The sequence below is a fragment of the Heterodontus francisci genome, chromosome 24 (assembly GCF_036365525.1).
Source record: "Heterodontus francisci isolate sHetFra1 chromosome 24, sHetFra1.hap1, whole genome shotgun sequence".
Classification (NCBI taxonomy): Eukaryota; Metazoa; Chordata; class Chondrichthyes; order Heterodontiformes; family Heterodontidae; genus Heterodontus; species Heterodontus francisci.
In genome coordinates, this window is record NC_090394.1 from 55358417 (window position 1) to 55371156 (window position 12740).

General features: G+C 41.0%; 1 protein-coding gene and 1 long non-coding RNA gene across 2 annotated transcripts in view; one reads left to right on the forward strand and one right to left on the reverse strand.

Annotated features, from left to right (window-relative positions):
* Positions 1–12740, forward strand: part of LOC137383411 (myosin-11-like) — a 163779-nt gene that overhangs the window by 17930 nt on the left and 133109 nt on the right. The window contains 1 exon segment of the mRNA XM_068056218.1: positions 2811–2967. Within this exon segment, the coding sequence (XP_067912319.1) occupies positions 2811–2967 (157 nt within the window).
* Positions 1–12740, reverse strand: part of LOC137383412 (uncharacterized) — a 94593-nt gene that overhangs the window by 9682 nt on the left and 72171 nt on the right. The window lies entirely within an intron of this gene.

The following is a 12740-nucleotide window of genomic DNA, read 5'->3' on the forward strand; positions in this document are numbered from 1 at the left end:
TATCAGAATTGGTTGGCAGTCAGTTTGATTTTAAAAAACACAAAATGGTGGGGTCATCCCTATAAGACACTCCTAATATGTTAATCCACACTCATCATAGTAATAAACAGTGTTTTGAAAAGTTTACATCTGGAATCTGCTAACTTAAAATTTTCAACTGGATATTGTGCTATCAATGCGCCAACCTCATTAGTGAACTCCTTCAGAAGAAATCTGCCATCCTTCCCTGGTCTGGCCTACATGTGACTCGAGATGCTCAGCAATGTGGTTGATCCTTAAATGCTCTCTGAAATGGCCTAGTAAGCCGGGCAATTAGGGAAGGCAATAAATGCTGGCCTAGCCAGTGATGCCCACATCCCATGAACAAATTTTGAAAAATATTGATCGTAAAGCTCTAGTTGAACTGTTGGTAAATTCAGTAACAGTAAGACTCTAATTAATTGTGATAATGGCTGTCAAAAGCATCAGTGAATGTTTTTGTGTTTAATAATGAAGAATAACATCTTATACTTATGGAGTTGCATCTGATTTATTTCAGTCATAGATTGTTACACAAGATGTGAAATGTTATTGTTCAAATAGAAATATAACTGAGTGCATGGTCTGGGTTGGAGCACCATGAAATGCAGTGTATGTACATATTAAATTCAAATTCTGTAGGTGAAGGGTTTTTAAGAGTGCAGTTTATTAAAGCTGTCTGGGATTGTTTGTACTGTGAATTAAAGTTTTCTGAGATTACAGATGCCAAGAAACTACTTAAAGCTTTGGCTTTAATTGTACTTTAGTCTTGAGAAATAATCATACAATAGTAGCAGGAAGTTCCTGTTTCAAACATAAACTGTATTAAATGAAATCTGAGAATTATTTAAGATTCAAACTTAATGCACAATAGGGAAAATATGGTCACAATTGAGATTTATATTCTGTTAGTTTAACTGTGACTTATTTATTCAATATCTCTGCAATTTCTGAAGAATATATTCTGTACTTTACACAGCTGTTTATATAACTGGTATATGTGGGGTTTACCACAGAAGTCCAACCCTGACTCACTTGCTGTCCACAAATGTCCACTTCAAGCAGGGATTGCTGGATGGTAAACTAGTAGGAAGAACACTGGCCACATTTTTTTCGCCTCCTTGGCTTCAGATGCCAAGACCATTTATAGCCCCTCCATGGTCAACTCAACTGAATTGAGCTAATTCAGTCCAGACAAAGGACTACAACATGCTGATCTATGTCACCAGTACATTGAATGCTGCTCACATCGCTGAGAGACTGCTTGGAGGTATTAGTAAGCCTAGCAGTGTGAGGGAACGCAATTAACATGAGTACTTACAGCCATGAGCCCAAGTGGCTTCAGGAGTCCTGTCACTTCTTACACTGGGCATTATGGGGGTCAATACTCAAGTGACTGCTTCCATTAGGCAGGAAGAAGCCTACTGTGCACACCATGAAAGTGGGCAGAAGCCCAAACAGTATTTATGTTTGGGCTTCATTAGCATTATTTTGGCAAGATGTTTGTTGATGGGAGGGGCAAGAGAGAAATCCAGCAACTTCAATATGGAGCCCAGCCAGTGCAGATAGGTTAAGGGGAGGGCGGTGGGTTGGGGGAGAAAGGTAACCTGTGGGAAGACCACAAAGTGTCTGACATAAGGTGGGAGGAGCAATTGTGCAGTAAGAAGAATTATGCTCCTGTTGGCCCCACAGGATCATTCGAGACATCTTGAAGACACTCTGTCCTTCTGTCACAGTCCCCTTAAAGAGAACACTAATTAGACTTGTTTTTGCCAAGTACACATGAGTGAGTAAGTGCAGCACACAGCGTGCCCATTAGTACTTCAAAACTATTGATCTCATAGGATCCTCATTTGCATGGGATAATGAGGCTCCCTCCTGATCATGTTGGGCACCTTGGCCATGCATTTCATGATTCCACAAAATGGTGGTGACTCCGAGATTGGCAGGAAGATGATCATTATACTTATCCATTATAGCCCTCAAAAGGAGGAGGGAGGGAGAATTAAAAATTCAATGCTGGTAACTTCTCTTAACCGGGTTTGTATCAACTAAATTTATATCATCCTCAGTCAGTGGTTATGGAAAAGATTTTTTTAAAATGAGAAACAAATAGTGAGGAAAATCAAAAGTGAATCTTCATTCTCTTTACCTCTTTGGTTTTTAAAAGGGTTGTCTTGACATGGCTCATTCCTTAAGGATGACTAGGTTTAGTGTCAGAAGTAGTTAAACAGTGACAATTGTCACTGTTTAAAACTTGTTAGTAACAAAGGCATGTGTGTAATCACTATCTCCATTTTGTTAGTTTTGCAAGTTCTATAAGTATTCCATTTGAGAACATTAGAAAGTAAAAAGATCCACCAAATCACTTTTCCAACTTGAAATGAGAAAAGGACATTCCGGGTTTCAACATGAATTTATACAGAGAATAACAGATGACTTGGGAAATTTAGGAATTTAATATTTTACATACTAAATGTACTCCAGTCATTTATTTTTGAATTACATAGAGTATTCACAATTCTGTACTAATTTTGCACTTCCTTTTAATTTGTCTGCACTGTCAACTGCCACAATTTTGGCATCTGAACTTGGGTGTACCTATTGTGATGAACAATTTGAGTTTTGAAAAAAACCTAGACCATGGGCTTTTACTAAAGAATAGCTTTTATCAGATGACCGAGTGTCTTGTAGAAAAATAAAGCTCTGTTTTATTGAGTTGTATAATCATTAATACCCTGATTTTAAAATCTCAATGTTAGTACAAATGTACATTGTTTATTCCTTTTTAGACATACTCTGGTCTTTTCTGTGTTGTCGTAAACCCATACAAAATGTTGCCCATCTACTCTGAGAAGATTGTAGAAATGTACAAAGGAAAGAAGAGACATGAGATGCCACCACACATCTATGCCATTGCAGACACTGCATACAGGAGCATGCTGCAAGGTAAGATTGCAACACTAACTTGCACTGTTTTTGCCATTGAACCTGGTTACAGCATAATATCAGAAGGTTTTATGATGTACCCTGAAATGAAAACTACTGACCAGTTCGGATGCAGTCACTTACTGCTCTTCACAAATACTCAGCAGATTCATACAAAGCAGTAAAATTGTAATTACTGCAGAATTAGATTTTAGTATTAAGGGTTCTTAGAATTGTTCTAATCAACTCCATTAACAAGAAACTATAAAAAGAAACTGTGACTGGAGCGGACAATACCGATTTTGCTTTATAAACCACAATAAAGTGATTTTGTTACTTTTGACCTTTCCTAGTAGCTATTGTAATTTTTTGTTGAAATTTCTCTTTTTTTTATATCCAGGTATCACAGTATTATTGGGACAATGCTGTACAGTGTGCATGCCTGATGTGCATTACAGTTTCATGTATTTTAAAAGTAGAAAATAACAACCTGGAAGAATTGCAGATTATAATCTATATAGAAGATGCCATAAACCACATGAGCAACACACAAACATTATTAGCATTACCTGAACTCTAGGATTAGATTACAGCTGTAAAATCTGTCTGTTATCTATTATCTTTGACATGACAACAGCAACTTGTGTGCATATTATGTCATTAACATAGAAAAATGCTCCAGGTACTTCAGGAAGGAGTATAAAGAATATAAATCAACACACTGTGGGAGATAAACAGAAGCTTGTTTGAATAAATGAGTTTTGAAAAAGATGAAGATATGGGGAAATTTAAGGAAGGAACCCCACAAAGTAGATCTCTGATGGCTAAAGCCTGTGCCACCAATAATGATATAGAAGGATGAGGGTTGCACAGGAGGCCAGAGGAGTTTGAAGGTGAAGACCATGATTTTTACATTTGATTTGTTAAAGGATGGGAAATCATTGTAGAGCAGGGAGCATAGGAATGATGGATGAGCAGGTTTAATGGAGTTGTAAGCAGCAGAGCTATTGATGATTTGAAGTTTATGGTAGGCAGAGGTCATTGGGGTGGAAATGACCATTAGAGAAATTGAGCCTAGAGGTGATGACTCATGGATAAGGGTTTCAGCAGCAGCTGCAATATGATGGGGCAGAGTGAGAAATGTTGCAGATGTGGAAGTCTTAGTGATATTTAGGATATGGAGTTAAGATCAGCTCTAGACCCAACCGAGTGCCGAGATCATGTACATCTTGGTTTCACCCAAACAAGCAGCCACAGGACTATGGAGTCAGTAACAAGGGTGGGAAAAACAATGGATTCATTCTTTCCAATTTCAATTGGATGTAAGTCAAGCTCATTTCATGGCTTAATACCAGACAAATAGCCTGCCGGCCAACACCGAGATGGTTGTATGGTCTGGGGAAGAGGCGAGAGGTAGAACTGATTGTTTTCAATATACAAATGGAACAGGACCCGTGGCTGTGGAAAATTGCCTCTAAGTAGCTGAAAAAGAATGTCATTCCCTACTGAAACAAAGGTGCACTTGCATGGATGGACTGAGAAGCCATTTCTGTAAACGTGTTGATTGCATTGGGAGAGGTAGGAGTGGAACCATGCAAGGGCAGTCCCATGGAAGAAAACCACAAAGGAGAGACACTGCATAGGATTGCATGGTTCAATGTGTTGAATGTCAGAGAAGGGCAAGAAGGAACAATGTGCAGTGACTAATAACTTTGTTGCTGGTGACTTAAACCAGTGAGATCTTAGGCTGCAAGCAGGATAGAAATAGGACAAAGCAGTTTCCCCAGAAAGAATGAACACAGAACTGGGATGTGATATCACTCTGATGGACCTTGGAGAGGAAAGGGGGATGGGGGTGGGGGGCAGTGGTATTTGGAGATGATGTATGAAGTGAAGGAAAGGCATTTTGAGGAGAAAGCTCCTTTTCTGTTTTTGAAAGCGAGAAGGATTGTGCCTAATGTTATGACCAGGTGAGAAAGGGGTCTACGGGTTCCCTCTCAGCCTTTTCCTGGTTTGACTGTAACAGGGTTTAATTTTTAAAACTGTGTTTTTAGCTTCCCCTCTGAATCCTTATTCACTGTTCTCCAATTGTAATGGCAATGAAATCAACCAGACAGATTTTCTTAGACTTAAACAAGAAAGGTCTATGTTTATAAACCTTGAAACTCTAATTTGATTAAAACTACTAAAAATGCACAATGCGATAAACACATATGCAGATGGAGACAGAAAAGGAGACCGAATCAAGGGGAAAGGTTTGAAGCAATAGCTAGAATTCATTTACTGTCTTTTGAATATGATGTAAAGTCTTTGAGTTGCAGTTAAATCTTGCTGTCTCGTTGGGGCCCAGTGCATTCTTTCAAACTTGTTTCAATGGGTTCCTGTCCCCTGGAAATCCAGTTGCAGTCTCTCCCTTTTTGTGAGCAAGGGAGAGACTTTCCTTCTCTTTGTCTTCAATTGCAGTCTGACCCAAACTGTTCTGTGAACACAATTTAAACCAAACCTGGGCCAGCAGGCCAGTTATACGACCAGCTGTTTTTGTTGAGACAACGTGCCCAGCAAGTTTTGTGGATTTTTTTCAATCTTGGTAGACCTCTTCATTAGAGGGCTGGAATGCTGATCTTCACGCCCTCTATGTCCTCTGATCAAAATCCATTTGGTTAATTGAATTGGGGAGCAGTTCCATTGATTTCTCCAGTCAAATGTCTCTTAGAATGCAAATGTTTCCAGCCACTCTCCTTTTTAGAATGCAGGTGCAGCCATGTTTTTAGTCCAGTAAGAGTTTAAAATTTATGCTCTGACAAAACTAATATACCTCATTCTTGGCAGGTGGGGTTTCCATCACACTAAACAAAGGAAGCTTTCAACAATGTTGGTCAATATTGCAAGCGGGAAATGTCATTGAATAGTCAAGAGTTAGTTCAATGCAATCAAGAAGCAGGAGGTTGATCTCGTGGCAGACATGAGCTTGGAGAGGTTGTAGATTTGGCTGAAGCTGTAGAGTGACAGGGTTGACTTGAGGGTTAGTGTGATCAGGACAGATGAGGTGTTTGATCAGGCAGATCGGTGCCAGATCTCAATCTTTGAGATGGAGATGTCTGTGATTTCCCTGGAGTTAGTGTTGGAGGCAAAGACGCAGGGTGTGGGATAGGATGTTTGAGGAGGTGGTTTGTATATTAATATCTGCGCCAGCTGTCATTACAGAACTAACTACAGGGAAACCAACTATTTGTCCCAGGCAGTCCATTTCGACATTTACCCTCTACCAAGTAGTCCTACTCACATTTATCCACCCTGTTCTTGTATTCCTTCACCCATTTTTCCTTCATCCAATTTCCCATGTATTTAGTGCAAAATGAGTCTCTCTCAAGGAAGATTAATAACTGTCTGATATATATTGCGTATGTCTTCTTTAGAGCTTAGTACACAATGAATTTCATGAATACTTAGATTAATATCATGAATATCACTGAAAAATGACCAACAATCTAGAGCAATAAACATGAACCATTTCTTGTCAGTGGGTTAAGCCACAAATTGCCCAATGAATAAATACAAAAGAAAAATACATGGATGATGGAACTCTGAAATAAAAACAGAAAATACTGGAAATACTCAGCAGATCAGGCAGCATCTGTAGAAAGAGGAACAGAATTAATTTTCAGGTCGATGACCTTTCATCCGAATAAATAGATAGCTGGTATCTTTCAAGAGTCAGACCATATAATTTTAAACAGACATTGTAAACTATATTTACTAAACTCTAAAGTTTCAGTTAAGCAACATGCTTGTGTAGTTATGTTTGGAAAACTCAGTTACTTTATGCCTGTTGGTATAGCAGCCTTAATAGATGGAGTCATTCTATGTTAAATCAGGTATTACTTTTTTTTTAAAAAAGTACATCCAATATATATTATGTCTCCCATAGAGTTTGTACACAAACATGGAAATGATAGCTACAGTAGTTTCTATGATATAACTTGTCTCAAAGCATTGTTGCTGGTGCAGTAAGAGTGACATTGCTTTACTCATATGGCATGCTTAATTTAATATTTCTCATAATAGAAGGAAAAGTGTAAAGTTGCATGATCCTCGGATACTGCTCTTTCATCATTGAAATCTGAGCTCAGATCCAGCCCATGTATGGAAGGGTTTTCAGTGCTCTCTTACGGGTTCCCAAGTAAAATAAATTTGGGAAGTCCCAATCTAACCAAGCACAAATAATAGACATCAGATTGATAATATAAAAACAGATGGCAGTGCATTTCTTTACCATTTGTGTTCTGTCACAACTTTGCTAGGATATGCTTTTGGCCAAAGTGTGACAGGGCTGAGGCTGTTCATACAGTGAATTCCCAATCTCGGCTGTGATACAAGGTGAAGGTTGGTCACTTTTTCCCAAGATAAAAAAAAAAAATTGAAGGGCATCGCTCTGGGCGATTCCCAGGCATCTCTTGGAAAACCGGAAGGAGGTAATCTTGATTATTGAGCAATGCATGATGTGAAGTGGAATCACCAATATGGCTGGACAAAATGGAGAAAAAGAACAGCAAGAAATGGAAAAAATATATTAAACCCCAAGTACAGAAGAGGGAGATGAGAAGAGAGCAAATGAATCTGACAAACGAAAAACCCAAAGTGGAAAAGTAAATTGGGATAAGAAGAAACAAACTAAGAAAAAATTGAAATCAGAAATTTGAAGTAAAGGATAACCTAAACTGAGAAAATGAATGAAAGGGGAAACAGAAATAGACTGAGGACTAGAAATGAACCCTGCACAGTAGGTTAATCGATTGTTCCTTCACTTCTGGGACCTGGGATTACATGCAACTCATTGTTGGGATGGAAGACTTCCTTCCCTTTCTCTAATGGCAGTAAGAGCCATATGTGAAAAAGGTGTAGCTAGAATCAACCCAGTTATAAGTAGGCATAGACTTGCAGCACAACAGTGCCTTAATTTGGTACTATCACAATAAATAAATTAGCAACAGTAGAGGACACAGGATGGCTGGTATGTAAAATAGTTCAGGGATGCTGGTCTACGAATGAGTTTAAGATATGCTATTGGGGCAGAGTACAGTTAACTTTTTAGTCTTTATTTGATTCATACCTGAACTGTGAATGTTTGATGCTGACATTGGATCCAGAAATGGAAGTGTTCCATTTCCCAGCTCTAACATTCTGGGGTAGAAATTGGTCCTTTTGGCACCCATTTTAAAACCGACACCAATGAGGGCCAATTTCAGAGACCGACATTGTGCATTCCAAGGATACCTGAAAGATATCTGACCCGATTTATTGGGTAGGGCCATACTGTGCCACGTACACCCCTTGCTTGTGTTCTATTTTCCTCCCACCCTTCCTGCACTTACCTGAGGGCTGCTGCTGGCAAGGCAAGCAACCTGAAATTGATAGTGGCAATGGGTGAGCTATCCCTGAGGTGTGACAGATGCCAGCAGTTCACCCAAGGTATTGAAATGATGCCTAAAGCTCAATTTCAGGTGAGCCTAGAGCCTCTCAGTTGGGGCATAAATTCTCTGCACACCATTAGTTACATGCCTAAAAACAGTCGATAACCAATTCTTATGTTGCTATATCCTGATACACTAAAGTCTGAGAACATGCCTGAAGCAAAATATTTTGAATCCTTTTAAAAAGCACAAATAAAGTTTCAATAAAATAATAAAAGGAAATGTGTGAATGGGTCTCCAACATAGTCAGTATACTATGGTTTGGACATTTTGTCCCTGAATACTGTGGATTGTGCTCCAAATCAGCTTGAAGTATATGGTAGTACATTAAGTAGGGTTACCAACCTTCCAGGATTTACTGTAGAAATTGAAGATTAATCTCCAGGTCTCTGCCACGAGCAACCCTGGAGAAAAATCATAGAATTAAAAATAATTGTTTTATTTTCCTTGGAAAGGGTGGGAGGAGGCTCATTTGGTGCATAAACAGCAGCATGCACATGTGGGAGGGGGTAGGAAAGTGGCCTGTTTGTGTTGTAAATACTATAACCAATTACTGGTTATATAAAAAAAAAAAGTGGGGAGAAAGGCTGTTTGACAGTCAAGAATCATTCAATTGGGCACTGAAGAGCTTTTTTGCTTTCCAGTCCGCATGGGAAGGAGGTGCACTGTAAGAGTGGATGACCAATGGTAGAAGTGTGGGAGTAAAGCGGGAGGTCATATGATGAAACCCTTCAGGAATGCATTCAACCAGACTTTGTAACATTAGCAATGGCAATTGTTTTTTGGAGGTTGGTCAAAGTGCAATTCTGGGAGAAGCTATGTAGCACAGCCTATGAAGAATGCAATGAGTGACTTGTATTCTGTTTACTGTACAAGCAGTTTGTCCAATGCTTTGAGTGTTTAATGAAGCCCATAAAAAGGCAATTGTCAGAAATGTGTTGCCAAGTTTAGAATACAATCTGAGTCCTGATGTCAATAGCTGCCAAATCTGAGCTGTGCTGCTAGCACCAATGGTTAAAAATGTAGCTGCATTGATGCAGCATCCCTATTAATTCTCTTTAATCAGTTCCTTATATTAATTAGGAAGGATTCCAACCAACATCTGTCAATTTATGTAGAATTTTTTTTAATGAAGTTTTTTGAGCAATGGGCAATCGATAATGAGTGTAAAAACACCCCTGTCAAATACGCACCATTGTGAATCCAGCATGACTTGCTTTTTTTTTAAATGACACAAATGCTGATCAAAGTTGCTGACTTTAGCTATATATAACCACCTTTGCTATGTGTGAAATCCAAAAAGGACCAGAGTGAAATGGCCTTCCTGCCAGATTAGGCCACCAATTCAACCAAGGAAGTGGTGCAAACACTTGATTAGTCAATCTATCAGCCTAAGTACTGGCACTTGCCTGCAAAGCTCTCAACAAGGCTGCTGCAGTTTTCCTATTCGCACCAGCTCATGATGGGATCAACTTTACTGTTGATTGGCTCTGTTTGAAAAGTGTTACTGGGTCTGTTTATGCAAGTGTAATATTAATAAACAGGTGGGGGGGTTCCAGCAGTAGAGGACAATAGCCAGGAATGTCTAAGTTTTCTCTGAAAACAAACATCTATTTAAAAGAAAACTTTGTTTCTGGTCTACTGAACTGCCAGGAATGAAGACTTCTCACAGCCACTATTCTTGTTGATCTCCCATTACATAAAGTGTGGAATCCAGAAAAGCTCTCAAGGCCAGAAACATTACAAAAGGAACCACTCCACCCCGTGCAGGCATGAATCTTTTGGCTGTAAAATTACATTTTTTTTTTTTTGGTTAAATTGACCCTTGTTTTATATAATATTTTCATGCTACCAGCCTGGCAGAAACCTGGCAGCTGGGCAATTAAAATGCCCCAGGTTACATTCCAGCCCTGGAATTGCCTGATCCTACCATCTGTGATTTTTGACTTGGGCTTCTGGAGGGGTCGACTAAGCCACCAGCCCAAAGCTGGCAGGGTCCTCATTGACATATGTAGATCGGGGTCATAGGGCACCACCATCTGGCTCTGATTTATTTTGGTACCAGTCTGAGTCGGGAAGCTGTTGTGGAAGTCAAGCAAAAAGAGCATCTGGGACCAGAGGAGACCTTTTAATGGAATTTTAAAAAACTTTCCTTTTGTGGGGCCAGGAGGAGCAGGACTGTTGTCTTGAGCCCCACCAGGACTGTTCAGACCTCTCCCCTCATCCCAGCCTCTCCCTCCTACACGACCTTCCTGAAACATCCCCCACCTGCCTGCATGCTGACAGCCAGACGATTTTCACAGGCTGGGACCCACTTGCTATCCTGGGTGGGAAGTAGACTGGTCACATGTTGGTGAAACCCAGGAGTTCAAATAACCCTGCTGCAGGGGGTGAACTTCTGGGCTGGGGTTTGTGCCCCTCGCCGGGGATGGGAATGGAAGCGGGCAGGGCGCTTGAATAGGTCTGCTGGCCTGCATGCCTGTTCCCCAGCTCCACCCTGCCCCTGTCCATTTTCCCAGATGTAGAATGGGGGTGGGGTGGCAGGGTTCCCTAGCCACATGCGGCAAATAGTCAATCAAACTAAGGGCCACTTGTAGCCAACTGAAGGAGGCCAGCTGGGATTTTTCCAGTCGGCATCCAGTTGCAAGTTTAACTGCCTGGAGGCAGCCTCCCGGCGGCAGACTCTGGGGAGAGCCAGGACTCCAGACAGGCTTAGAGCCCCTCCCTGCCTGCCTGGGTGCAGCAGCAGCGGCAGGCCGCCCAGTAGAGGGGATCCACACCCACAGTGATGGCCTGGCAGCTAAATTTATTTTTTAAATTTAAAGTTTGAAAAAGTTGGAGAGAGGGTGCGTCCATTTTGAAGTGCCCTCTCCCTCACTTGCCTGCCATGGCAACCTGCTACTGCTTTCAATCTGGGAGGCCTGATTTGGCCTTCCATTAATTGGACAGCGAACCTGCCCTCTGGCTATTAATTGGCTGCTCTGGGGAGATTCACATTGAGTGACTGTTCCTCACAGTGCGGACTTCTGACCCACATTTGAGCCTGACTGCAGGGTTTAGAAACATAGAAAATAGGAGCAGGAGTAGGCGATTCGGCCATTTGAGCCTGCTTCACCATTCATTCTGATCATGGCTGATTATCCAGCTCCGTAACCTGTTCCCACTTTCGCCCTATACCCTTTTGATCCCTTTAGACCCAAGAGCTATAATCTAACTCCTTCTTGAAAACATACAATGTTTTGGCCTCAACTGCTTTCTGTGGTAGCGAATTCCACAGGCTCACCACTCTCTGGGTGAAGTAATTTCTCCTCATCTCAGTCCTGAAAGGTTTACCCCGTATCCTTAGACTATGACCCCTGGTTCTGGACTTCCCCCACCATCAGGAACATCCTTCCTGCATCTACCCTGTCAAGTCCTGTTAGAATTTTTAGGTTTCTGTGAGAAACTCCCTCACTCTTCTGAACTCCAGCGAATATAATCCTAACCGACACAATCTCTCCTCATAAGTCAGTCCCGCCATCCCAGGAATCAGTCTGGTAAGCCTTCGCTGGACTCCCTCCATAGCAAGAACATCCTTCAGATCAGGAGGCCAAAAACTGCACACCATATTCCAGGTGTGGCCTCACCAAGGCCCTGTAGAATTGCAGCAAGACATCCCTGCTCCTGTACTCTAATCCTCTCACTATGAAGGCCAACGTACCATTTGCCTTTTTTACTGCCTGTTGGACCTGTATGCTTACCTTCAGTTTACGAAAACACCCAGGTATCACTGCATATTCCCCTCTCTGTTTATAGACATTCAGATAATCTGCCTTCCTGTTTTTGCTACCAAAGTGGATAACCTCACATTTATCCACATTATACTGCATTAGCCCACTCGCTCAACTTGTCCAAATCACCCTGAAGCCTCTCTGCATCCTCCTCACAACTCACCCTCCCACCCAGTTTTGTCATCTGTAAATTTGGAGATATTACATTTAGTTCCCTCATCTGAATCATTAATATATATTGTGAATAGCTGGGATCCTAGCACCGATCCCTGCAGTACCCCACTAATCACTGCCTACCATTCAGAAAAAGACCCATTTATCCCTACTCTTTGTTTCCTGACTGCCAACCAATTTTCTATCCATCACAATACACTACCCCCAATCCCATGCGCTTTAATTTTACACGCTAATCTCTTATGTGGGACTTTGTCGAAAGCCTTCTGAAAGTCCAAATAAACCACATCCACTGGCTCCCCCTCATCAACTCTACTAGTTACTTCCTCGAAGCATTCTAGTAGATTTGTCGAGCATGATTTTCCTTTCGTAAATTCAT